Source organism: Perca fluviatilis, chromosome 13 (assembly GCF_010015445.1).
Source record: "Perca fluviatilis chromosome 13, GENO_Pfluv_1.0, whole genome shotgun sequence".
Classification (NCBI taxonomy): domain Eukaryota; kingdom Metazoa; phylum Chordata; class Actinopteri; order Perciformes; family Percidae; genus Perca; species Perca fluviatilis.
Genome location: NC_053124.1, coordinates 11,260,231 through 11,287,888, shown reverse-complemented (window position 1 = coordinate 11,287,888; position 27,658 = coordinate 11,260,231). Strand labels below are relative to the sequence as shown.

The 27,658-nt window shown below is 41.3% G+C and overlaps 1 protein-coding gene across 1 annotated transcript in view; it reads right to left on the bottom strand.

Moving 5' to 3' along the window:
- trim71 (tripartite motif containing 71, E3 ubiquitin protein ligase) overlaps window positions 1–27,658 on the bottom strand; it is a 31,941-nt gene that overhangs the window by 1,192 nt on the left and 3,091 nt on the right. The window contains exons 2-6 of the mRNA XM_039820021.1: window positions 10,493–10,660; window positions 5,644–5,778; window positions 1,728–1,970; window positions 1,028–1,525; window positions 187–327 (exon numbers count right to left, since the gene is read on the bottom strand). Of these exons, the coding sequence (XP_039675955.1) occupies window positions 187–327; window positions 1,028–1,525; window positions 1,728–1,970; window positions 5,644–5,778; window positions 10,493–10,660 (1,185 nt within the window). The remainder of the gene's footprint in view (window positions 1–186; window positions 328–1,027; window positions 1,526–1,727; window positions 1,971–5,643; window positions 5,779–10,492; window positions 10,661–27,658) is intronic.

Here is a 27,658-nt window from a genome sequence, read left to right as displayed (position 1 = left end):
TGTGTTTACATACGTGTACATGGGTTTACAAGGTTTCAGAAGCCAACATGCTTTTTTTTTTATTTTATTTTTTTAACTTCAACAACTTTATCTTTACATTTTCCCTGGGGCTTTTGGACTTGTGAATACAATAGAATTACAGCAATTATACAAAATTAGTAAGTAGGAATGTATTGGTGTTCATACCTGCACACGGTGATTGTCTTTATCAGCCACAATGATTCGTCTCTGACTGTCACATGCAACCCCCGCTGGACGATCAAACTGACCAGGCCGAGAACCCAGAGAGCCAAACTTATGGTGGAAGGCACCGCAAGGCTTGAATATCTGGAGAGGGCAGCACCAAATACGTTGCTTATTGATTCCACTTTAATGTTCCAGCAGTTATGTACCAACTCTCCTGTAAAGCTCTCACATTAACCTGCATGTTAAAGTAATGGTCAAACGTAGCTGTGTTTTTTAGACTGTAGACTCTCCTCTGTACATTGGAGTGCTTCCAGAAAGCCAATCAACATTTAGGCCATTTGTTCTATTAAATACAGTCCTATATTTAGTCATCCTATTTTCAGCATTTAATCACAAAAACAAAAAAAAACAGTGACAGCACAGTGACAATGGTGTGTGTAATCAACAAAGTTTGCTAAGCAGACTCTGCTATCTAAACATTTCGGCACAATAAACAACAGTAAAGTTAGCATAGCTGGTGAGTGAATGATGATAAATTACATATAACCACTCTAAATGCAATTTAAGTTCAGATGTGGTGTTTAGTTTAGACGGACTAAAATTGAGGGTAGAACACAGAAAACAAAGAAGGGGACAGAGCCCTAGATGCAAAAAATGCTATCTTTACATTTGCTTTACCCACATTCATTGGCTTCATTTTATTATCATTTCCTTAAGTGCCACAAATAAAAATGATGTGTGAAACTGGCTAGGTATAGAGAAAAAAGGTTTATAACAACCAACTCAACATACTTGTGACAGTGTGATTGCAGAGAGAAAAACATGGAAGATTGTGCTCTACCTGTATGCGGTTGTTGCTGCGATCGGCCACCACCACGTATCCCTCCTTGTCCACGCTGATGCCCCAGGGACGACACAGCTGACCATCTCCCTCCCCCTCGCACCCGAAGGAAGAAACTTGGGAGCCCAGGGAGCCATAGCTCCTCCCTGACTTCACGATCACCTTGAAGGGGCTGCCTTGGATGTGCTGGTTACACACCAACACCGACACAAGGTGCTCCCCCTCAGTTTTAGGCAGGTAGCCAACGGTGTAGGAGCCATTCTGGTGGTCAGTTACCTCTGCTGCAGACAGGTTACCGTCTGGGACTGACATGACTATTGCAGACACCGTGTCCCCGCCGGAAAGACGTGGCTCGCCATCATGATCATATCCAATCACAGTGAAGGATGCGGGCTTGCCACGTAGCGCACTTTTCAGACCCTCACCATGGGCTTTGGTGACTGGGGCAAAGGCTCCACTGCTGATAAGGCCCATTGACTGGATAGCTATGTACAGAGCCTGTGGGAACCATGATGAATACATGTTTTAAAAGGTTTACTTAGAAGAAGAAGAATACATTTAAGCGATACCCAAAGTTAAGCAGCCATAGCACCTCAGGCTCGGTAAACATAGAAATGCTTTCATAATGTTAAAACCTATCCAAACTTTAGGTGCTGACCACTTGTTTATGATCTATGATCTACAGGGTCCCAGTGCCTACCTGGTCTGGAGGAGTGAACATGAAGCGGTCATCCTCTTGCGCCTGCAGCAGGCTCCTCAAAGCCTTGAGTTCATGGATCTGGGTAAGCATTCGCTCTCTGGCCAGCAGCACGTCAAGGTGGCGGCCCTCATCCAGCACCTGGCTGACGGCCGCGATGGTGCTGTCCAACTTGGTCAGACTCTGGTGCAGTTTCTCCACCTGCAGGTACAGAGACTTAGCCTTCACCTGACGGATTTTCTCCACCTGAAAGGAGACACAACCAGAGTAAAGAATGTTAAACATCACCAAAGGTTTTGTTTAATTATTCAAACAGCATAGAAAGCAGATGACAGAGCCACTTTATTGATTGTTTTATTATTGTTTAATAAGCACAGGTAATGCAGGCAGCCAAAACACAGACACATACATTATTGTACTTTATAAGGTTTTCCTGTAAAATTGAATGTGGAATTAAGTCTCCTGGTACCTCCATACCACAACCTGTTACCAGCAAGTCTGCCCACAGGATGGCAGCAATGTGCTGACCATGCCAAGTCTGTCAGATATTCTTGCAGGAGGAGTTGGTTAAAATGTGGGTGACATGCAGCTAGCAAGCTCCACACAATTTGATTGGGCATCAGTGTGTCAATATTAACCAGTCTGGTAGAATGCAGGTTAAGTGAAGAGATGTGAGGTAGCAGAGTTAGTTACAAGACATATTATAAAATGTAGTTGAAGTTGACTTAAGGTTGAAGGGCATGGTGGAGATAAAGTGCATTATTGATTCCAGGGGTAAATTCAAATTGTGGGCGATTGACAAAATGTAAATAATTGATAAGTCAAACTTCTATAACCTCACATCATATTTATTCCTGTGTAATAAGCATTAAGGACTCCATGAATGTCATAGAAAAAATATGGATATAATCTTTGTTGGAAAGGCTGCTGACTGATTATTGGGGAGTTATACAACTGAAAAACACACCAATGATGTGTTTGCTCTTGTGTTGTAGCTTTCTTTGAGCAGAAATTCAACCCTACAAAATGTATTACTGTTACTATAGATTAAGACATATTACATATTTAATTGTAATGCAATATTCCTTAAATGGAAGGGCATCATTTATGCATATTTTATAAAAGCTAGAGGGTTGCCGTTAGTCCACTTTGCATCGCAGATACATTTTTTTAACCTATTTTAATCAAATGTTGCAAGAAGAAGAAAGAAGAAAACAATGTGCAACATTACCTAGTACAAAGAATACTATTCAAAGAGATACTGGGGCTGATAAAACAAACAAATGGGTACTAAAGTATTACTGGGGTGACTTATTCAGCTAATTGTGAAAAAGGAAATGTGACCGTCACTTAGCCCCAACACATTTCTGTTACCGTGAGAAGCCAGATAAAGTTACAGTAAAGTCAGTGAGAATAAAGCATTAAAGAGGGTGGTAGAACCTGAGAGGCATGGATTGGGCTCTTACTTACTGTCACCTAACAAAAAGAGAATTACACAATAGCCTGACTACCTCTATGGTTAGAATGGCTTTTGATAGTAGGGGGGGGGAACTCTGAAAGAAACAAAGGATCCAAAAGAGAGGGGTCTTTTGTTAATCCTTGGAATAAGTGGAACTCCAATTTGCATATGTGAGACTCAAGTTATACTTTATAGTAACTGAGGACAAAGACTCAAAGTCAGGCTTTCTAATGGACAGACATCTAGTTTTAGTTCCTCAGTTGACAACACTCATTGGTAGAATTGGTATGCATTTCAGAGTTACAGAGCAAAACCCAGAGACAAAGAGAGGGGGAGACACCGATATTCTTTGATGTAACAACTAAGTTACAACCTCACAATCTAAAATATGCAAGACACACCCACACTCACTCTTTTAAGTCAAACGTTTTACCCGTGTGTCACATTATAGTGCTTCAGCTGTCATCTCACAATCATATATCTCTCAAGTTTAATGCCACAGTGCTGAGTCACTGTGGAGAGACTTCCCAGATTTACACCACTAACACCACTGTCTAAAAAAGGTGACCATCACACTGAGTCACAGTACTAGCTGAGTAATTTCCTATACCTTGCATGATTTGGGAGTTTTACAGCTGAACTTGTAAGCTTTCTGCATCTGAGCTGGCAGGTAAAGAAGAGTGCAGCATGCCACCAGTGTGGCACTTTTATTGGGTTGAAATGCCCAAAGCGTTAATATTGAACAAGGGCTCTAAGAGATTACACTGATCTCTACACTGGCTATGATTGCCTGTAATGGCTTCATTAGGTCAGGGATAAAGAGGAATCCTGTAGTGGTGTAAAAAGGATTAAAGTGGGAACACTGGTAAGCTAAAACCTTCTTTGTGAGACTTTGACCCACACACACACACCTTCTTTGTGACACTTTGACCCCCCAACACAAACACAAACACACACACACACACACACACACACACACACACACACACACACACACACACACACACACACACACACACACACACACACACACACACACACACACACACACACACACACACACACACACACACACACACACACACAGTAAGATCTGAGGGAGTAAGACACAGGTCACTTTTTACAATGTCACTGAGCCTGCTCTCAGGAGAAGAAGAGAAATAAGAGTTTGGTAGACTGGTGGGTGTTAAGGTAAATCATTGGCTATGTTCCGTCAGTCTCAAAGAAACACATTTGCAAATGTACATAAATGCCCAAATACACATTTTACTATCTGGTTTCTGTTATAATTGATATGGTGCATTTTGTGTGCTTGCATGTGTGTGTTAGAGACCTGACTGGTACAATGACATGCATGTACAGTCTCCTTTTTATGTGGTAATTAATTTATTACCAAAGGGTTAGGGATTTGGCTTAGCCAGGGGTGAGGGGCGTTAGAGATGAAGGTTCTTTCTTTACCCAAAACCCCACTTGTTCGCTGGGTAACCTTAAACCTAGGAGGCCCTTGCAGATGGTTCCTGAAGCACAGAATGCAGGCTAAACTGCCAAGTTAAAAAACAGATCTTGGTTTTATTTAGCTTCAACCAGTCTAGACAACACACTAAATGCTCCGTTAAAGGCATACATCCTTAGTCCCTCTGCTGACAATGGCTTTGCTCTGTGTACCATGAGGGAATCTAAGGATACACAGTTTTGAGTTTAAACTAATGAAATATGAAACCACACATCAGTTCACAGATCTGAGCTCCATCTACTAGTGAGTGGCTTGCGATATGTGTGTTGTAGTTAATAGTTTTCTTCTGCAGTTCTTACCGGAATGAACAATGCTGAATACTGTGGCAATTGCAAACTCATCTAAGGAACTACACCTGGTGATTCTTCATTTAACAGGAGGTCTTACGTTTGGTCTCATTGAGCAAACACCTTCACCATCACAATATGGGTGTGGGTATGGAAGAGGATGCACTGTAGGGTCTTCTTTTGTATGGATTTTTTAGTGGTTTATGATTTGACAAAAACTATAAATAAAATATCTTAAAAAGTAAATGTATGGTATTTTTCTCATATGATTAGAAATAGTTAGATTTGTATCAAAGCCCATCTTCTTAAATTGTATTTCTATTTTGACTCCTGACCAGAATGTCTTTAAACAAAGCAAAGGTATTTGTTTGCTTTTTTTAATGCGTTTGTTACAGGTGGTAATGCATTTAACACGGTCATTGTAATAATCACAACACGCCTGCCCAATGAGCATTCCACAAGCAGTATTGTATTCAAGGGTCCTAGTGCCGACAGGATATTTCATTAGCACCTGGGTGAAAAGTAGAGAAAACAGTGTGATGGATAGAGAGAGAGTTATTTGACAATTGTGCCAAGTTGACCTGAATGCCTCAAACCGAAACAAAACTTCCCAGTCTAGGACTTGATTTGTTGCTAATGAACATGAAGGTAGCAGCTCACCTTCCACAGTAGTTCACACTCCCTCTCCTCCAGCGCTTTCTTGTGTTTGAGCACAAGGGCCTTCACTTCCGTCTGCACCACCTTGGCTTTGATCTCCACCTGCTCTGCCATGGCCTGGACCTTCTCCATGCTTAGCTGGGGAAACAAAACAGCCATGTTATCTCACAGATGTTCCATAACACTGTCAGCCTTATTTGACAATTATCTGAACCCCAGCACAAGAGATTTCCCAATTTTATGAATGATCACTTCCAATTATAATTGACCAGAGTGGGACAGAAAAAAATAAATAAATAAAACACTAGATGTGGGGTCAAGCAAAGATACATGTTTATCTCACAAAAGGACAAAACAGGAATGTCTAAATGCTCAAACACACCAGCACCTGGTCTGTTTTATTACTCAAATGGGATACAGACGAGCCCCAGAAACAGGATGCAGAGGACTAGGAAACATTAAAAGAGAGGACACCGTATGTGACATCTTCCTGGCAAGTGACTGCACAACCACCTGCTCAGTTTTTTGTGATCTATTCCTTTCCCACATTTGGCAGCTCCTTTAGAGGCTGAAAGGGAAACATGGGTCAGGAATAGGAAGTCACTTCACACAGCACAAAATGACGCAACTTCCTGCTGGGCTGAAAACCTACTCAGTCCTGATATTCAAAGTAAGCATCATATATACGAATAACACAAGCAGTACATTTGAAACAGTTTCCCCCTCATAGTGCAGTATTGAACATTCTGAAGTGTCCTTAGAATTGAAAATTATTGAAAGTTGACTTTTTAAATCTTTATTTTAATTAACTTAGTTTTTCAATATCATTTGAATCTAAATTTTATTCTTACCATTTATTTTATTTAGGCAATATTCTTTATTTAAAACTGAGCAGCATTGTTTTGGTATCAAAACTCAAACATCATATTAAATATTTTCAAACATTTTACCCAGCCCTATAGAGCAACACGCAAAGATGATACTTTTGGTAAGTTTAGTAGTTTGGACTGTATGTACTGAACATGAATCGCTCTTTATGCAATGTCTATCACTACACAAAATGGAATTATATGATCAGGGCTTCGGTACAGTGACATGAGGACATTATGTTTCTTCATTACCTTGATAAATACAGGCATAGACTTAAGGTTTAAGCTTTTAAAACCCACAATCTGGGCTAAATGCACTTTTCTCTCTTTGTCTCCCTCCCTTCCCCCGAAGTGTTTTATCTGGCTTTTCCTCTGGCGTTTTCTGGGAGGTCACAGGGTGAACCGGACCTCACAGGGACGAATGAGGAGGTGGCATAAGGCCTCCTTTGTGATATCGGCCGCAGGGATCAAAGGTCACCTAAACCTCTACAGGTCATGATCTACAACCCTTGTCTTGAGACACATACCGCCCACCCCCCCAGTGCAGCCCTGCTATAACAAAGCTTGGCAGCAGGGCCCTTTTCTCTTTCGCCTGGCCATTTGAGGTGGGCAGCTAAATGGTCAAATAAACCAGGCCCCCAGAGAAGGAACAGCAGGGAGGGAATCCTGGAAGAATCGGGGGAGTGTTATCAATACATTGTGAGGAAGGAGGCAGGGTAAAATATAAAGCCACCAACTTTCTCCAGTTGTCTCTTTGTCTTCATACAAAATTCTCTATTATCATTGATTTCCCTGACTCCTGCTCAGGTTCTCTTTTTCCACACCTCATTTTCTGTCCTCGGTCTCATTATCTTCCTCAATCTCTGTCAGTGTGTTTACGTGCGGAGCAGTAACCGGGGTATGGTCTAAGTGAATAACCGGGTTATGCCAGTTCTCCCCGTACACATGAGCGGGGAAGAATGGGAAGAATTACGGGTGTAACTCTACCTCCGGTTCAGTAGGTGGCGCTCTGCCAACGCACAACTGATCAGAATAATAATTTCTTCTGGTGACCTGTTAAAATTACACTGCCCGGCCATTAAATTAGTTAAACTTAACAAGTTAACGCTTCATTCCCACATCTTGTCACAACGTAGGAAAGCACAGTGCTCTCGCCAGATGACAACTTTGTTTGGCTCATTATCTGTAATGTTAAGTGTTGCCCAGTGTCGGTGGAATTAGCAAGCCAACGTTATCTAACTAACATTAACGTTAGCCATCAACCGCAGCGGGTGGATAGTTCCCTCTACTTCTTTGTCGAGACAAATAAAGCAAAAAAACTTCTTTGCCGAGACACAGCGTTGACAGCCCCGGAGATAGATGATCTGTTGAGCCATCTCCCAGTGTCTGCTGCTCAGCGGTGATTGAAGCGGATGGACAGTAAGTTGCTGCTGCTGCAGATCCGAACACCGCTGTTTTGTTTTGTTGTATCATGTTAATTAGTTATATGTACGCTTAACCCGACCTTACTCCGATTAAGGTGTGTACATGCAGACATACCCCAGTTACTAAAGGAGTTCTCTAGGTCTGTTAACCGGGTTATGAGAACTCCGATTTTAACCGGAGTAGGTGTATACATGGCGTTTAAGAAACGGGGGGTATTGCCTTAACCTGAATATCATATTTTTTTAAACTGCATGTGTCTCCATTTTCTCCGTTTTTTCTCTCAAAATTCCCAGAAGAGCTTGGGAACACAAAGAGAGTCAAACTGACCAATCACAGGGAAGGAGCTCTGGCCAACCAGCAGGTCACAAGCCCAGGGTCGGAGGTCAACAAAGATAATGGGTGTGGAGCGGGCAGAAATTTCCTACCTCAGGGGACAGGAGCGCGTGTGGTGTGAGTGTTTACATATTATCTGGCGTCAGCATTTACTCCCATAGTGACCTGGGACAAAATGGACAAACACACACTAAACATTGCAAGGTATTGCCAGATGGTAGGCGTGCTTCTATTGACTCAGCAGCACAGACCCCTGTGCTTTTCCTTAAATACATTATTGGCGTTGGTGATTTGCCTTTCAGTGTTCGAGAATAAGTACCAGGTAACTACCAGGAACTAATACCAGGTACTGCTGTGGTACCTGGTATTAGTTTTAAACTTTGCTACACGTGGCTGTGTTGTGATATCTTGGAACTTGAAGAACACCCAGAGTGACAGAAGTACCCATCCATTAGTCACACTTAGCTCTGCTAAGGAGAGTACATGCCAGCGTGTCACATCACCTCAGTGGAACGGCTAGTTTTTCATGTTTCGGGAGAGGTCAAAACACTGCCCCACCTTCCAGGCCCATTAAGCTAAGTTCACACTTACAAAGTCGTCAGATAGCTGTACTGTTCACACTACACAACTCGTTGTGGTTTTCACACTACATGACCGACCGGCAAAACAGGGCCGAACACTACAAGATCTTTTACCAGGAGGAATTCCAGATGCTGTCTGGTCTCCAAACAATGTTTTGTTCCAAAGACACAGGTGTAGCGCACGCACACGCACGCACTTGCGCTCTCATTGGCTGTAGCTCTCAGACAGATCCGGTCGAGATATTTAGCCTGCTAGATATCTGGAAGTGGAAAATCAGGGCTCAAGTCATGTTGTGTGAACTTACTCATTAGACAACCCTAGTGTGATTGATTTATCATTGTTACCACTTTTAGGTGTGGTTTCAACACGTAACTCACAATGTCATGTCTACTTCACTATGAATGTAAATAACTTTTGTGATCCCTTAACAAGGTCAAAATTAAAATTTGTCCAGCACGTACTTCGTGTTTTGTGCAAATTAGCAAATGTTAGCAGCAACATGCTAAACTAAGATGGTGAGATTGGTAAACATTTCCTGCTAAACATCAGCATGCTAGCATTCATATTTGGCTCAGAGTACTTCTGTGCCTAATCACAAACTCACAGATCCAACATGCTTTAGAGCCATACATTATTTGATAAATTACTGAATTAAACTAACTGCTTACCAAAATTGTTAAAATTAGTTCCGCACAATTTAAAACCATTCCCTACATGCAACTCATATGGTGCTTGTGTACATGGGCAAAAAGTCATAACTAGACTGTTTAGGCAGTTATTAAACGGTTAGTGAAACCTCTCGTCCAGTCTTCCCTTGTGCATGTGTTACTGTATAAAACGAAATCTAAGGGGGGTCTATGAAGCTGCCACCCAATCTATAATTAGGTAATTGAAGACAGGCAGTGTGTGTGTTTGTGTGGGAGTGAGAGTAAGAGGGGAGGGAGGGAGTGAGTGGATGGGTGGGTGGGTGAGTGAGTGAGTAAGTGAGGGAGTGAATAGGGGGAGGGAAATGTATTCCACTTCTTTAAAAGAGAAGGGGAGTTTTCCATTCTCTGAAATCCTTTAAATACCTCATCTACCCTCCCCCATCCCCCTCTCGGCTCCTCCTCCCCTTTGACCTTCAGGCCGCTCCCCACCCCCCTCTTTCAGGGCCAGCTGGACACCTATAACCTCAGGCTTCCCAGCAGCCCAGGTCTGGTCACTCTCAAACAAGCTGGTCTTCTCTGTGCTGAGGGACGCTGGAAAGACACAGCTGCTCTCAGCTTCTGCTTGGTCTCTCTAGGAGATGGATGAGTGTGTGTGGACTCGTGTGGTTTGACCTCCGTAAGGATTGGCTTTTTGTCAGACCTTGAAAGAATCATGCAGAAGAGCTCTTGGCATTGTATAGGGACTTAAATCAGGTTGACCTATTTGAATCCAGTGAATACAATACCATTTCCTTTTAATGCAATTATAATCTGGCCATGTTGTCTTAAAAGACAAAATAGATGAATTTGTATTATTTAATGCAGGTTTTACATTTGCCTGAATACTGCTGCTTTAGTCCCAGCTCTAAAGGGGTAGAACAAGCAAACAAACGAAAATAATCACTGATATTTCCTTTTTATCCCCCGAGAATGTGTCTGTCTGGGTTCCTGTCTCACCTGCACAGCCTGACGTCCCTGCTGTGCATCTGCCAGCAGCTGGATGGTGATGGCCCTGCAGTCCTGTACAGCATCTTGTAGATAAATAAAGGTGTGGCCCATATGGCGGCCAACACTGCACTCCCTACAGATAGGCACCGAGCAGGATTCACAGAAGAACAGAAACACCTGGGAAAACAGGGAGATAGATAGACAAATCAGTCTTGTGTTTCAAATAGTACGAACTGAATCAGCACATGCTGTCATGGCCGTACAACAAAAAACAAAAAGTATAAATAAATAAATAAATACATATGTGACTGATACTGTATATGAGCCATTTGGTTTGCCTTTGGGTATGAAATGTGCTATATCATACATTTGCCTTATCAAAGGTATACTCACAAATAGACAAACTTACTAATTTGAGATGTTGGATGCATCTTACTGACCAATCATTTTAAATACTCTTATAATCGCTCAGAGAAACTCAAAAAAGGTTTTGAGCTGCTATATAAACGTTCCTTTGAGGATGCATTCTTAAAGGACAATTTCTTTTAGATGACTTACTAACCATGCCAACAGCATTGCTAACTACAAACGGTGCGGTCACTACGGCTATTAGAAGTTAATATACAAAGTTTAAGATGACTCTGGGAAGCTACCCATTTTTATTTCATTTTAAAACAGTATTTCCTATCCTTCTTTTGATTCCCAGCCTGTCATTCCCTCTCTACTGTAGCTCTGTGCCCTTAAACACCACAATGCATTGCCTTGCTCACTCCCGTGCACGCCACGATCCCCTTCTCTATACTGCTACACCACCAACAATTACGGTTATGATTTTGACTTTTGGCAATGTGATAATGCTCAGTTTATAAAAAGACCATGAATGATAAACATGTCATCCAAATGCATGCGTTACTAGGTACTCATATAGGCCTTTACACCCCACCCCAGAAAATTTGTCTCTTCCAAAACACAGAGCCAGAAGAAGTACAAAGGGACTAAAGGCCACAAAAACTAGATCAATACTCATTCTGAACAATCTTTTAACATCTGTGGAAGAGGGCCATAAAGGGATATCATATTTTTCAAACCATTCATTACTGTATTGGCAACAGTCTGATGCTTGTTGAGATTTCTGTTTGAAAGTTTTTAGTTTTGCCTTTGAACTTTACTATTTTCTTAATTAAGATGAATTATATATGCCTTATTTCCTACATTTTCTTAGATTTAAATATACACGCCTATGCATGCCATATACCACTTTTATTTTAGCAGAGATGCTTGGTATATAGTATGCATAACTGATAAAGTAAATTCAGCACTAATCATGGTTGACATAATCGGGATAAGAAGGAAAAATTTTCATTTAACCGGTGCTGTTAAAACCTAAGCTTTGCTTTAAAACCCTTCTGATGTTTGGAATGGAAGGCTAATTAAATATGCACTAGCCATTATATCCCAAAGAGACACCACATTTATGGCCTCCAATAGCAGGAGACCTGAGTGGATAGGGAGGGGCCTGCAATCAATCCATCAATCATGGCTGTTCCCCCAGGGAGCAGCATAATCTAATGAGACACACACCTCCCCCCCCCCTTTTTTTATTTTTTTTTTTACTTCCTCCTCCTTTCTGCCTTCTCCTTAAGCTCTTCCTGTCCTTTTCTTGCTGTCCCTCCTTCTGCTGAGCCTTGTCCTCTACTACAGTATCTGCAACACTGTCACTCAATCCTCTTCCCTCCTGTCCTAACCCACCCCCATCGACAGCTCCTAAATTCAAAGGGGACGGGACACACAAAAGCAAGGAATGCAGTGGAGTGGAGGAGGAATGTGGAGATAGACAATGATGGACACAGGGCTGAGGGACAGGCAGATTGATGGTGCAAGGATAGAATGGATTCTGGTGAACGATCTACCCATAGTATCTACAGGACTGAGGTCTGCAGCACTCAGATCATCAAATGAAGCCGTTCCAATATTGACAATTACACGAGTGGTTAAATTAACTATACATTTTCATGGTGATACGAAAGTAGATCTTGTTATGAAAACACTGACTTGCTTACTTGTTTATAGGCCTCGCACCTACTATTCAGGAGAGCAGCCTGATCAAGTCTTGCAAAACTAAATATCTATGGTAATGAAACTTGTATTCGCCTACCAGTGTGCAGGCCACCAAAATGTTCTACTAAAATCATTAAAAGGTATCTTGTTCCAATTAATGCAGCATATACTGGTAGCTCTACAGACTGGCCTATTACGGAAAGCTGCAGCCCCAACAAGACTCAAATTTGATATTATAGATATCAGATCATGCTTTAATGAGCCTTACTGATACATTATTTCATTCTTCAGCAAAATCTGAATATGATTGGTTTACATTAAACATGGATGAAACCAAATGTTTTGATATTAAATTAAACTTCCCTACTTGATTTCGCCAATAACCATGTTTCTCTTCCTATGGGTTTTTGCATTATTTCTACATTAAAAAAGTTTTTTGGGGGAAGTTTTTCCTTCTCCAAACCAAGGCTCTGAAGACAGAGGGTGTTGTATGCTTTAAGGCCCTCACACACCACGCCGACGGTCGGCCGTAGGTCCTAGTTGTGTCAGTCAGGGACTTTACAGATTGAAAAGCTTCTTGAGGCTAATTTGTGATATTGGGCTATATAAATTAAATTGACCTACGTCTTGGCCAATGCCAATAGGAAATGCTAATCAGTATTATTACACACAACAGCAATATTTTAGCTGTGTGTAGGAACACCACATTATTTCAAAAGCATACATGACATACAAATCATTAAAAGAAATGACTGACCAGTTAAAGACATCTCAATCCATTAAAATATGTCTATACTACCAATTAGATATATGGACAATTGAGAAATCAATTATCTCATGGTTGTATTATCTCTTGTGTACAGTCACCATTTGTGTATGTGGAAACACGGAAAAATGAAAAACAGAACCGAAGCCCGCTATTGAAAATAAAACTTCTGCTTTGGCTAATTTAGGGGGAAATATACTTTGACAAACGGCTGCAACAGACTTCAGATTTCTTAAATGCTACCTGCTGCTTATGTGCCATCAACAGCTCAGCAGTCCTTGAGGTGAAACACACTCACTCATACACAGAAGGTTGTAGGTTACATAACACACCAACCTTTTGGAAAGCCAGTCAATATTATTGACTTACACAGGATACTGGCTTTTCCCAGAGGTCTTCATGGAAGGATGCTGTTCCCTCTCTGCTTGCCTCTGTCTTCTTATCTGCCTCTCTCTAAAACCCATCTTTAACAAGCTTTAAGTAATTCATAACCATTTTTTATTCAAGCTATGAGAAACAAGAATGCTTAACATACAAACCTAATTCTTTGCAAGCTATGAATACAGCTGCTCCGTTACACATGTGGTACTAGAAAAGACCAGGAATTTCACAGACACACCAGATGCACTCAGACATGCAAGAATACACCAGAAACTTCCAGTGTGCATGTGACTCAGACTGTGAAAAACTTAAAAGATGTGAAACAGTAAACAGACTTGCAGAGTAGCATGTCACATGCTCTAACAAAATATCCAAGCAAAAGCACACACACAGGAAAACAGGTACACACAAAGTGATACGTAAACTCGATGTGTGCCGCTGGGCGTTTTGCTGTCGAGGAGGGGCTGGAACAAACATGCCATCACCAGCTATAAAGCTCTGAGCAGCAGGACTCGGCCACATTGGGGGAAGTGAGTTATTGTATTTCATTAGTGCACCGGATGTTTCCCCATTCTTCCTCTCTGCCCATTATGCTCCTTAATGTATTTACACTTATACACTTACATATGTCGGGGTGTTTGTGTGCGAGTTTGAAAATGTTTCTTCATAAACAAAAAGAAGTTAAGGATTGTCATTGTTAAGTTTGTTTTTGCTTATTTCCATTGAAAATCAGACAAATAAAGCCGAAACACTGTCATTGTACATTTTATATCTTTGGGTTTTTGTGTTGGTCCAAAGCAATTTTAGGACGTCACCTTGGGCCGTAGGAAATTATGGTGGGCATTTACACTGTTTTCTGACATTTTATAGACTAAACACACAGAAAAATCAACAATTAAAATAATTGTTTGTTGCAGTTATAGATACAAATATAGACCAACACTGCTAGTGCACCAGCAAGCCAAGTACTAAAAAATACTAGTCAAGGATTAGTAATTTCAGTTATTTGAGAAATGTACCTCTGCTTAAAACGAGAGTACAAGTGTTAATACATGGTGGAAAGTGCATTCAAGTACATTAATTTCATGCCCCAGAAAAGGACAGGAACATTAGAAATTTGTTCTATAGTAGTATCATACTAATACACATTCACATTATAATCTGCTAGTTACAGGCTATCCATAATGTGTATGAAAGAAACACACCACACTCTAGCTTAACAGGAGCAAAATACTGAAATCATGAGGAAAACAACCTTAAATGCATGATGGCTGTGAGCCTGGCCTTTTGCTCACACGGTGGGCAGGCAGCATTAGGATCAACCCCCTTTCCTCCCTCCCTCGGAGGTACTGGGAACTGGGGGAGAGGGCACAAGCTCAACTAGCCAGTAAAATCACTCCGTGCAGCACTCCCTGCCTGCGTGCAGAGCCAAGTGTGGGGGGAAGGGACAACGGCCATGTAATGTCACACTGTGGTGCCGGGAAAAAAAACACAGGGCTGCTCTGAGAACTCTGAAAACCCGTTCTCTCAAAGAACTTAACCACTTTTCACTGACAGTGAGATGCTCAGATCATCTGCAATGGCCATGTTCAAATGCCTTTCCTCAACAGTTTCCATCTTACTCTATACCTTGTTGTTTCACATGTACTGCAGAATATGTTTGCAATGTCATGGCTTGCATGACTTGAAATTCAATATACAACCCATTCTGAAGTAAGTAGGAAAAGAAGTGAGCTTATTTTTAGAGATGAGATCAGACTGTTTCCTCTGGGATTTTATTTTTCCAGCAGCAGTGCACAGGGAGACTCAGGTTAGTGGGATTGATCTGTGAAGAAACTTAATATGGAAAATTATTTTAACCCAGAGAAACTAAATACATTTTGGTTCAAAATCATACGGAAAGGTGTAACAGTAAATCACCTCAAAACAGCTTTTGAAAGGTGTTTAAAAGTAACCTGCAAGTACAAATACACAGACATTTTCTTAAAGGGAAACTATTATATAGCATTTTCAGAATAATAGTATTTTGTGTTTGTACTAGAACATGTTCACATGCTTTAATGTTAAAATACTGCTTATGGCTGCTGCACCTATATGTATGAGATGCTCTGTAGGAGCACCTGTCTCTTTAAGACCCACTCCTGAAAAATCACAGTCTGCTCTGATTGGCCAGAGTGTTTCCTGGAATCTGCGCTCGACCGCAGCCTCCGCTGTTGTGTCAATAGTTGAAGCTTAAACTACTGCAACAGAGTATATAGCAGGACTTTGTAATGTGAAAAATCACCAGTAAAGGCTTCTAAACCAAATTCTACACAGTAAAGTCACCCAAAATTGGGGAGAAATGATGGCCACCAAGATTACGGCTATTTGCGTTAGCATGCAGCTACTTAATATTTAGCACTAGGCTAACGTTAGATTGTAACGGAACAGCACTTTATACCGTCAAAAATAACAGATAAAGGCATCTGAACCAAACACTACCCAATCGTACATGTTTCAGCAGTAATGTGATCCGAAATTTGGGAGAATTTAACAAATTGGCAGCCATGATGACATATTTTACTGCCGTTAGCATGTAGCTACTATAGTTAGCAGTGGACACTAATAGAATATAGCAGCACTTTCTACAGTCAAAAACCGCAGATAAAGGCTTTTAAACCAAATACTACATAACTTAATGTTTCAGGAGTAATGCGGCTCTGAATTGGGGAGAATTTAACAACATTGGCATCCAAGATGATCTCAACACTGCAGTAGCTTAAAAACAAAAAAACACTCCAGTCCTGCCTATCTGGAGCAGATGAACAATCATAGAAGGCTGGCTTAGAGTTGCGCAACACTAACGTGAGAGTAGAAGAAAACTGTTGAAAGCGGAGCGTTCAGAACAGTTGGAAATCTGAATGTTTTAGCTCACAGGGATTTCTCTAAAATACGTTCACCTCATTAGGTTTTGGCCACGTTTAACATGAATTAACTGTGTGGACGTTACGGTTTTTCCTTAATGCCGTAGGCCTATGTACTCTGTCTTTTATTACCTGAAAAGGTGTGGTCTGTGGGTTTATCTGCTTTAAGACAAACACATTTAATACAAGTGTTTTCCATTTGAGAAAGGGACACACCCTTTATTTTAGGCCTTGCTTCAGGGAACTTTAAAGTTAGTAATGGAGAGGCGACCGCATTCATAACCTCACCTGTAATCATACCAGTCCACGAAAGAACGAGTAGCAGTGCAGTTTGTCAATTTCTTTTCTGTGCAGCCTTAACCATTTTCAGAAGATACGACTATCCTATGATAACTAAGCACATAAAATTAAGTGTTAAGAACATATTTCAGACCAAGTTAAAATAACAAATGTGGGCTCTTTTTATTATACTAAAACCTCTATAACAATAAAAATAATTTATAAAAACAAAAACAGTAACAGCAATTTTCAAATCAGTATGTTTTTTCTTTGAAAAAACTATATCAGACAGATTTAAATGTGGTTTTATACCCTCTACATAACATGTGGTCAAAGATTGTGAATTATGTCAAAATGTTGGATTCCTTACACATACACGAATAAAAGTCATGTCAGGTAAGACTGCCAAGCATTTGAAAGATTTGATGACAAACACATAACTCCGACAGGCCTAATTCCAGCACATCAGGCAGAAGCGGGTGTCAGGATGCCTTAAAGCACTAACACACAAACTGTCTTCCTGTCTTCCTCTATGAAGAAAATATTACGGTGATCATATTGTGCAGTGTTTCCTGCATAGCAAAATAGATCAGGCAGGTTGAGAATGTTAAACAATCCATTTTAATTTCTGAATTATCTGTCTGTGAGGAAACTCAACATTCTGCATATGTTATAGATAGGGTTAAGAACTAGGGAAAGAGAAATATTAGCAAAGTTACTTCACTTATAAAGGGGAAAATAGACGGCCCCAGCCTGAAGCCAGTCTGGTATGTCCAGACTGATAATCTGTGGAATACCCAATCCCAACATTCCCAGCGATCCCAGGAACACCATCTGCCAGAAACCAAGCTCCTTTTATGAAACTCACAGACACCTACTCTAATCTTTTCCAAACAGCCTCCATATCTTGCTCACATACAGTTTTTCCCTTCCCTCTCTGTTCCCTACATTAGTCTTCCATCATTGCTATTTTCTATCTTCCACCGCTGCCACGCCCTCTCGTGGAAACCCCTGTTGGCTTGTTGCCACGGACACAACACGCACACAGACATGCCTGCCGATGTTTTGAAACTGTGCCAGATACGGCAGGGGGGCGGTGGCTGTAAGACGGTGATCTGATTGGACAGTCCCACAGCGGAGAAGGAAAACAAACCACAGTCAGCTGGCCTCCTTAACCAGCGAGCGTGTGACTGACTATCCTGTGCTTAATACTTGATCAGTAAAAAAATAAAAAATAAAATAGGTGCAAAGGAAATGAAAGAGTGGGAGAAAAGGGGATGGATAAAAATCAAGGGAAAGAGAAAAAGGAGGTAAACAACAATGTAGAAAGTGAAGAGAAAAAGGAAGAAACATGGGGGGGGGGGGGGAAATCACAGTTTCAAGCAAAGAAGGGGAGAAATGGAGAAGCTGTGTGAATGAAATGTTGCACAGCTGAGTTGTATAGTCACAAAGCACCCCCACTTCTACCACACTCTCACATTACGCTCTCAATGTTGTCTTCACTGCTCATGTATGTCAACAAAACATAACAGATTTCGTCCAAAACTTTAACTAACATGCTACATTTGCAAGAAAGACAACAAACATTGTGCACGGTTTTGCACACCGCTCTGTCCCAAAGGCCTCATATATTCCTCACCTGTTTGTCGCTCACATACATACGTACATGGCTGGCATACCAAAGAGCATGACCTTTACAGGAAATGGACTGGTTACACAAGTAAGCTGAAACATCAACATGAGCAAATGCCTGTCACATGTAGCATTAGCCATAAAATAACGAAAACCAAGTGAAAACCTTTAAAAATGCTAATTCCTGATGTGAAAACCGAAAACAATAAAGGAACAGCCAAAACAACGAAACAATATTCACTGAACACTATAATACATTATCATTATGAGGTAACTTGGCGTAGATCCAGGGCAGCCGGTTTGAGCGATAGATCCATACGTCTGAAGGCTTATGGGACACCAAAACCCATTACACAACTACGAGGAAGGATGGCAACAATCACTTTATCCTCCATCTCGGTGATCAAGAAGAAAAAGCAGAAATATGACATTTGGGTTACAAAGTAATATACTAGGAATGTGCGCCTGCTAGGGTTGGGTACCGAACCCTGTACTTTTACCAGTACTGACCGAATCACGTCAGTATTACAGTATTTATTGTGCCGACCTTGAAAGTAATAACAAGATGACATATTTACAGCAAGCTAACTGTTCAGGTGGACTGCACGGCAGCGCGAGCTTGCAAACAAATATCTTTGTGTTCAGGCTTCTTCCACACCCTCAGAGCGGGTGTTCTCAACAGCTGAGTGTTAGTGGGCGCGGCTCTTACCTGAAAGCGTTGACATGCTGGTCTTTAAAAATAATTACACAAGAACTACTTAGTAGTAGCAGCAGTAGTTTGATCTACGTTTGAGCTTGACTGAGTGTGAGCATTTTTCTTTTTTTTTTAAAGGTTTACATTGTTCATATTTTTATATTTTTAGGAGGGGGATAAAATGTTCATATAGGGTGGGGAGGGTGTTTGTATTGTGTTTAAATAAAATGTTTAAACTGAGAAGTTGAGTTTTTTTTTTTTTTTTTAACTGTAATAAAATTTTGTAGTTGTTACAACCAGGCGTTAGTTTCAGTAAGAGTAAGGTACCGAAAAAAAGTACCGTTGAATACCGAGACCGAACACCAGGCACCGGTGACGATATTTCTTTAGATGGGAAAGGTACCCAACCCTTGCGCCTGCACATATTTGATTGCCCAATGCACCACCTTGCCTGATGACAGTGTGTTACATTGCAGCCATGTTCAACTGTTTTGCTGGACAATGCTGTGATTCTTTGTTTTATTTTTAGATTGAAGCATCCACACCGTGTCAATGTATCAGAGTCATTCAAATGAATCAAGGTGGCTGCATTTTTTTACCCAGTGCCTGTAATATTACACAATCAACCAATGTTTAAGAGTCTGCTAGTCGATTTGCATACTACAGCCAATGGAAACAGATGGCTGCCTAGGACTGTAGGAAGAAATCTAGTTTTGTAACAAACAAATGGCTTAGCAAAAATGTAGAGCTAAAACTTGCTTGCTTCTTTAACTACAGCAACTGTGCGGAAGATTTATCTCAACCGCTAAAAAACAGGCATATTCTTGGCCTAATATTAAAAAAATACTCACGGTAGACAAATAGTGGCTGGAAGCTGTGCAATGTCCCCTTAAATAGGTTAAGGGTTTTAACGTCAAATGTGTTAACCGCGCAATCCCGTTGAGAGAGGTCAAATAATGGCCAATTAAAACCCAATTTGTGCCCAACCACTGAGTAGGAAGCGGCAGGTTCCAGCTTTTGAATGGGTTTTAAATCCTGTTGTCCAAGAGAACGTGATAAATGCCTACCGTTCTATCCATTAAATTTATATGGCCCAAAGTCCTCATATGGACATCAAAGCTAGGACACACACACATACACACTCCCCCTTAGCCTACATGAAACACATTCACAACACACAGGAAACAGGGAATGCTCTCTAATTACTGGGCACATGTTGTGCATTAAAAACCTGGAAGTACAACTTCATATAATCTAACTCTGCTGGCTGTGTGGAAACACACAAAACACACAACACACACAAAAAAAATCCTCTTCAGAGTTTAACTACCTACAGATGGGAGATGCTCTTTGAAAGGAAAACGGCACATTATTCTAAGGCCAGGCTGTCCATGATCTACCCTAATGTAAATGACTTATGTGATTGTTGTCACACAGAAAAGGCAGACCTGTCCCACATGTTTTCGTCCTGTAACAAGCTGAACACTTTTTGGACGACAGTATTCCAGACCTTGTCTGAGGCATTTAAAAAGAGATATCCGGCCTAGTGCTGAAATGGCTATTTTTGGTGTTCCAGGGGAAGGTACACAAATGACAAGTAGACTAAAGGTGCTGACACACAGGGCCGATTATCGGCCGTTGGACAGTCTGGCGAGTGACTCAAATCTGTTTGTTGTTCCCTTGCCGTCGTCAGTCTGAGGGGCTGTCGCCGTTCATTTTGGCCCGACCTGACATGTTCAGTCAGCGGCAGGGCAGTCGGGACTCACCCAGAAATGGCGAGCGGAATGAGGTGACTAAAGTCTAAACTGACCTTTGTTGAGCTGAAATGAAGACAGATTCAGCAAATGCACGGCCTATTTCTCACTTAAAATGTTCTCAGAAACACGTTTCAGTTAACTATTTTAGTACAATATGAGATCGTATTCTGAACGGCCGCCATGACAGTCTGGCTTTGAATTTCCAGAGAAAACTAACCCATGTGACGCGTTCGTCCAATCAGCTGCCGGTTTTCATTTCTTGGGCAACAACACAGAGTAGACTGCAGGCAAAAGTGGCCCAAATTCTTCAGAAGTAGTGTGAAGACTTAAATCTAGCCCATATCGGATTTTTTCAAAATCAGATTAAGACCACTTCCATACGTGGTCCTGAATCAGACCCAGGTCTGATTTTTTTTAATGCGGCCGCAGTGTGAACAACCAAGGCGGATTTGATGCGACTTTTACCTCAATAACCCTCGCTGCGCCCCCTCTCTCCGCGGGGAGGGGTGGGGCCCCCTGCTCCCGGTGCAGCTGTCAACCAGGGCGGACTGTCCTCTGTGCACCCCAACCGCGGTGCGTCGCCAGGGCGTGGATCGGCTCACGTAAAAGGTGTCAGGGGTCTGCGGCGATGTCGGCAACCCACCAGACCCTTCTTGAAACACGGACCAAGGAGTTTAACGCGCTGAGGTGGGATCCCAGTCCCTGCATACATACAGTCTAGCCCACCGGGGAGGTAGAGCGTGAGCGATAGGACCCGAAAGATGGTGAACTATGCCTGAGCAGGGCAAAGCCAGAGGAAACTCTGGTGGAAGCCCGTAGCGGTCCTGATGTGCAAACCGGTCGTCCGGTCACACAGACCTCTGTAGTGAATTTGCAGCCATAACCCTGCAAAAGGCCAAAATAGCCAATTTGTCTCTCTCTCTCTTCGTTCTTCTCCTCCTTAGCACCTGCTCATTAATGTTATGGCTGCCATTACACAAACATTTTGAAATAAAAGCAAAAAAGCTTCCTCCATAACCTCCCTAACTTTAGTGCAACAGCGTGCTTGTGCATTGTTATTGTTCTTTTGCGCATGCGGGTCTGTTCGATACCGCAAATATAGTCCACATTTTAAAAGGTTATGTGAACGTAGCCTAAAGATGTGTTTGCCTTTGCAACTCTTCTTGCGTGTAGAAGGATTTTGTTAGGGTGGAAATCGGAACATTCACCTAAAGCCTCAGCTTGGATGAACGACCTGATGCTATTTCTAAAATTAGAAAAGATTAAATATTCCAGTAGAGGGTTGATCCACAAATTCCATAAGAGATTGGATGCTTTGGTGTTTTATTTTGAAAGGCTTAAGACTCTTCCCGGAAATTAAGAAGGAACTGCATCCTCTATAACTAACCCTGCTCTCAGCATACTGGAGTATAATGATAAGAGCTGATGGCAAATTAGCCTATTGCGCATCCACGGACATCCTTTATTCGTATATTTAAATATATGCATTTTCATTTTTTTTATATTGTTACTTTATTTTAATATTTTTTTTTATTTTGTGCATTTATTTACTTAATCACCTACTTGGTACAATACCCTGTATATATGTTGGAAATAATTTATTTTTTTCCTGTATAACTTATTTGCATAGGCAGTATGTAGGGGAAACAAAATGTCTGTTGCCAAATGTCTGCAAACAATTGCTGTTCTTTTTGCAAATAAAAAAATGTATATATTATAAAAAAAATAAGAAATAAAGGAAAAAAAATTGCTGCCAAACACTCACACATACTTCCAGGAGTGATGGAATGTAATCACTTGCCTCTCAACAGCAGCTAAATCATGTTGAGGAGCCTTTCTGCATCCATGATGTCCATTGTCTGACATAGAGCAGACAGAGCGCTGATGAGAAAGGCAGGAGTCAGAGGAAATACCCAGTGTGTGTGTGTGTGTGTGTGTGTGTGTGTGTGTGTGTGTGTGTGTGTGTGTGTGTGTGTGTGTGTGTGAGAGAGAGAGTGTGAGTGAGAAGAGAGAGAGGAAAAGAGGGTAGAGTACCCAGGAGGTATAAACTCAAGTTACAGGAATTCCTCTGGCCTTGTATCAGCGTCAGTGTAGGGTTAGGTTTCCTTACAAACATTCTCTGCTAGTGAGCTCCAGAGAGGGGGACTAAAAACTGGTGAACACAAAGCCAACCCAGCATATGTTTCAAATGATTGTCTCCCCCTACAGAACTAGATAATAGTTCAGTAAAGGTTTACAAAGAAAAGTAGGATTGTGGAAATGTGTGACATACTTCAATAAAACTCCAAGACCTCCCATAGCATCTGACCATCTCACTGTCTTCCTTAGTTTAACGCTAGACAAAAATGGTCCCTGAGGAGATACAGGAGCGTTGGTAGACTGTCAAACTGATTAGTTCAACTTCGCCTCATCCTTATAACACAATGTATTGTAGGCACTCATGCCCAGCAACCACTTTCTGTATGCCCCCCCCAACCCTACTTTATAAAAACTGTGTGTGTGTGTGTGTGTGTGTGTGTGTGTGTGTGTGTGTGTGTGTGTGTGTGTGTGTGTGTTGCCGAGTAGCGTAGTCATGGTGCTTAATCTAAAGCAAAGAGGTACATTTTATAGGCTTATCATATCATTAGCAGTCTCTCAGATGGACCTGCGTATGAATTTGTATGTTGGAGGGCTGACATCACAGCAAGCAAAATGACAACCCTTTGATGTAATCCAATTTTCCATTTCCACTTCACACAGACAACGTGGGATCCTCTCTGACTGCCGGTGCTTCAGATGAGTAACAACTGACATTTATGCGGTTTAAGTTTAAGTATGCACAATAGCAGGGCCCTGTCACTGGAACACCTAAGTGTAATGCAAGCATTGTTAATGTTATTAATTACATCTGTGCAAGATTTATTCTTGTTGCACCCCTTTTCCAAATCAGGACCATTGCCTCGCACTGTGTTTTGTGGGCCAACAAAAATCCTCAAAAGTAGTAAGTGATTAGTCATTTAATTGACCATTTACTGAATCTTTTTTATTCTAGTACCCCTTTTAGACCAAAAAGGAATGAACACTAGGGCTGGGCGATATGGCCTATGAAAAAAAATCCCAGATTTTTTCACACAAAAAATACGATTTAAATGAGTTTTTTTTCCCCCTACTTAAAAATCAATCTGCAGATGACAAAGAAATTGTTCAAAACAAGTTTTAACTTTATTTTGTTTTGACTCACACACACGGGGCATGTATACCATTATCATTATTCATGCCAATTTTGGGGAAATATAACAAAAGGGATGCGCAAGATAAAGCTGTTTTCACACATACAGGTAATTCAAATCATTTTGACTTTAGTCGCGCAACCTTGCCCGTATTTTCACCTGTTGCTGAGTAACGTACATTAACATCCAATGGTCTCATGAATATAGCATACCTGTAGCAAGCTCCTTCGTAGTAACTAGCAGTAAAACAAACGTCGAAGAAGAGCTCCGTGCTACAGGGCGGTGATTGCTAGTTGTTTAAGCCCGTACAGACCTCCGTCACAGCTTGGTCGTATCGGCAGCATTTAGTAGACGCGTTGAGCCGCAACAGAGTTCCTCAACACCGGCTCTGGTGCTCGGCATGGTGCTCCTTCAGGTCAGGCTTTAGTTGGTGGTTCAGTTATCCCAGAATAGGTGACAGTCAGACAGGTACAGAGCACCGCGAGCTGCTGGTCATTTCGGCGGAGATTACGGTTAAGTAAGTAATAAAACGACTAGTTAAGAAGAGAACTAATGTTAGTCCCTGTCGCTGCCATATTGTTTGTGTATTTCTATGGCAAACGCGTGGGGGGAGGGCTGAGCCCATACGGAACTACGGGAGCCCATAGGGGAGCGTTGGCAGATGTTAAGGAGAAAACCGATTTTCATTTAAACAAATAAGATGTTAACTACACATTGGAGTTAATCGATAAAAAATTTTATCGATTTATTGCCCAGCCCTAAATTACCCTAACACATACTCCTTAGGACCTTAGCTAATGTTAGCAATTAATTGCGGTTAAACAAAGAAACCGCAATTATGAATTCTTTTTTTATTTTTTTTAATTATGTAATAATTGTTACAGGCCTAAATCATCGTCAGTACCAATCTCCTAGGAGGGGAGAAATTCCTTGGCAGGATCACATAACACTAGAGCTGGGACAGACTCCTGGAAGAAAATCCTCTCCCTAAGAAAGGCCCATTCATACTCTCCGGATCTGTGTGTCCTTAAGGGTCCGTGTCACATAAATGTTGTCATCCACCCACATCAGCGCAGACCCCTGCAGCCCAAAATTTGTGACCGTGTGAACTGTACGCATAGCAAGCGTGCCGACTGCATATGCTCCAGTTAGTCTCTTGTTCCACTTGGTGGCCTATGCACCTCCTCTTGTTCCACCACCTGGTTTGCCAAGAATAAGTTAACAAAATGGAATGGATGCTTGTTTTGAAGAGAGGTTATGCTAGGAGACCCAATGTTTATATAAATCATCTCTAAAGGAATACAAAAACAGCTGGAGAGAAATCGTGTAAACACTTGGGAGAGATGAAAATGCATGCCGTCAAAAGTGTGCATGCGAGACAGATATTTAGTCCAACAGAAAGCTGAAAGGCAAAATACACATGCCTGGGCCAGACCGACCCAGACGCTTTGTGTAGTCTGAATGGAACCACGTGCACATCTGCGTGACAGGTACAAGTCTGCAGCTTTCCCTTGTTGCCAACTCTTTTCCAATGAAACTAGCTAGCACTAGCTTGAAAAGTCGCTTAATGATGTCAAACTCTAATTTGCATATTAGTGATGTCATCACGCATCATTTGCAAAAAGCTTAGTGGCTGTGTGGGCTTACTACCTGCTGTATGGTGCAAGAGGGAGTGAGAGACCCTGTGCTGTTGGCAGAAGAGACATGGACTGTGATTACCCTGAGTAGCATGGATGGAAATCAATTACAATATATCTTGCGTTTACCCTCACAGTCTAAAGTCGCTAAATTTGTCCCTAGTTGCTTTTTAGGAATAAATGCACTAAGGCGGGTCTGAAAAGTCATCAAATCTAGCGAGAAAGTCGCCAAATTGGCAATACTGCAGCGAACCGAACGGTTAATGCTCAACTGGATATCTGATTAAATAGGATGATAACAGGATAGCAAAAATGAGGAATACAATTAGAAGTAAAACCGTAAAAGAAAACCATTTGATGAGATCCCTTGCTGCATGGAACAAACTTCTTGCACAAAATGTCTCCGTTGTCTCCAGTAACCAGCTCCCACAACCCATACAATGATGATGACAGAAATATCTGGTTGGAGTGTTGCCTAGACAATAGAATTCAAAATAGTAACAAGGTCTTTTCTTACTGCTCACACAAGAGTTTGAGACAACATGAACTTTGAGGTCAAATCAACCCCTTTCAGCACTCAAACTTTAGGAAACGATAAGTTTCTGAATGAACAAGCAGGCTGTCAGGGCTGGGCTCAATCAGAACGAAGTCGTAGGACGCATTGTCCAACCATGCCAGAAATCACGTGTTTATATTTAGTCTGAACAGCGACACTCAAAGGCGGAGTGAAAAGCCGGCCTTCATAACGATAGCCAGCCTTCATAGACACGATATTATCGTTTAAACTAAGAAATGGCAAAGTGTGTGTTAAGTAAATCTGCATTAAACTAAGGTTTTAACAGAACAAAAATATAAGTGAGATTAAGAAAAATGTACTGGTCATCACCAAATATGAAAATCTTAAAAGCGCAAACAGGCCAAAATTGGTCTTTTCAACAGTGTGACTGGATATACGAGGAACTAGGGCTGCACAATATGAGGAAAATGTCAAATTGCGATTATTTTGTCTGATGTGATTGAGATATGATTCACGATATTGGAAGGAATGATACATTTTTTGGATCATTCTAATTTTCATTGAAACACAAATGATGATTTCTTTATTTGAAAGGGGACAGTGAACATTAAATCAACATTGAAACAATGTAAATGTTCCAGAGTTAGCTCAAAAGTGCTAATTTTCATCGGTAGTCCCCCAGCCAGATGTAAAACAGGCAGCTTTTAAAAATAATGACGACAGGTACAAATAAAATTGTACTATAGTCATGTAGTGTGATTTTTGCAAGAATCCGTACCAAACAAAGAGGTTTTCCTTTAGTCTGTAGGGTAGGATTTGTAGGCACAAGACGCATCTGCAGCCCCACAATACTTCATTCAGAATGGTTACACACATATTTTGCCTTTAACAAATATTTCATCCCCCCCCTGCAATTTGGATATTCTACTAGTCCATATTGCGATTTTGATAAAATTGCGATTAATTGTGCAGCCCTACGAGGAACCACCTTTAACATATGATGGATGTGGAGCTGGGTGATGGACAATGACCCTGCTTGCTCAATGCTCAAAGGTAAAGAAAGACGAGCCTTCTCCTGTGTCATTCCCTCCCTCAGGGATGAAGCAGAGTGAGTGAGTGAGTGAGTGGAAATGTAGCCCTTACTGGAAAACTGGGCTCACCCATTTACTGGCAATGGTTTGGGGGGGGGAGGGGTGGCAAAAAGTTAATTGGAAATGTGATCTGGGCTTTTGTGATTGGGTGCTAAAAGTTTAGAAAACTGCAGACAGAATTACTTGACATTGCTGCATTTTTATTTACATTCAGCCCATCGTAACAAGCACTAAATAATTAAGTAGAGTAG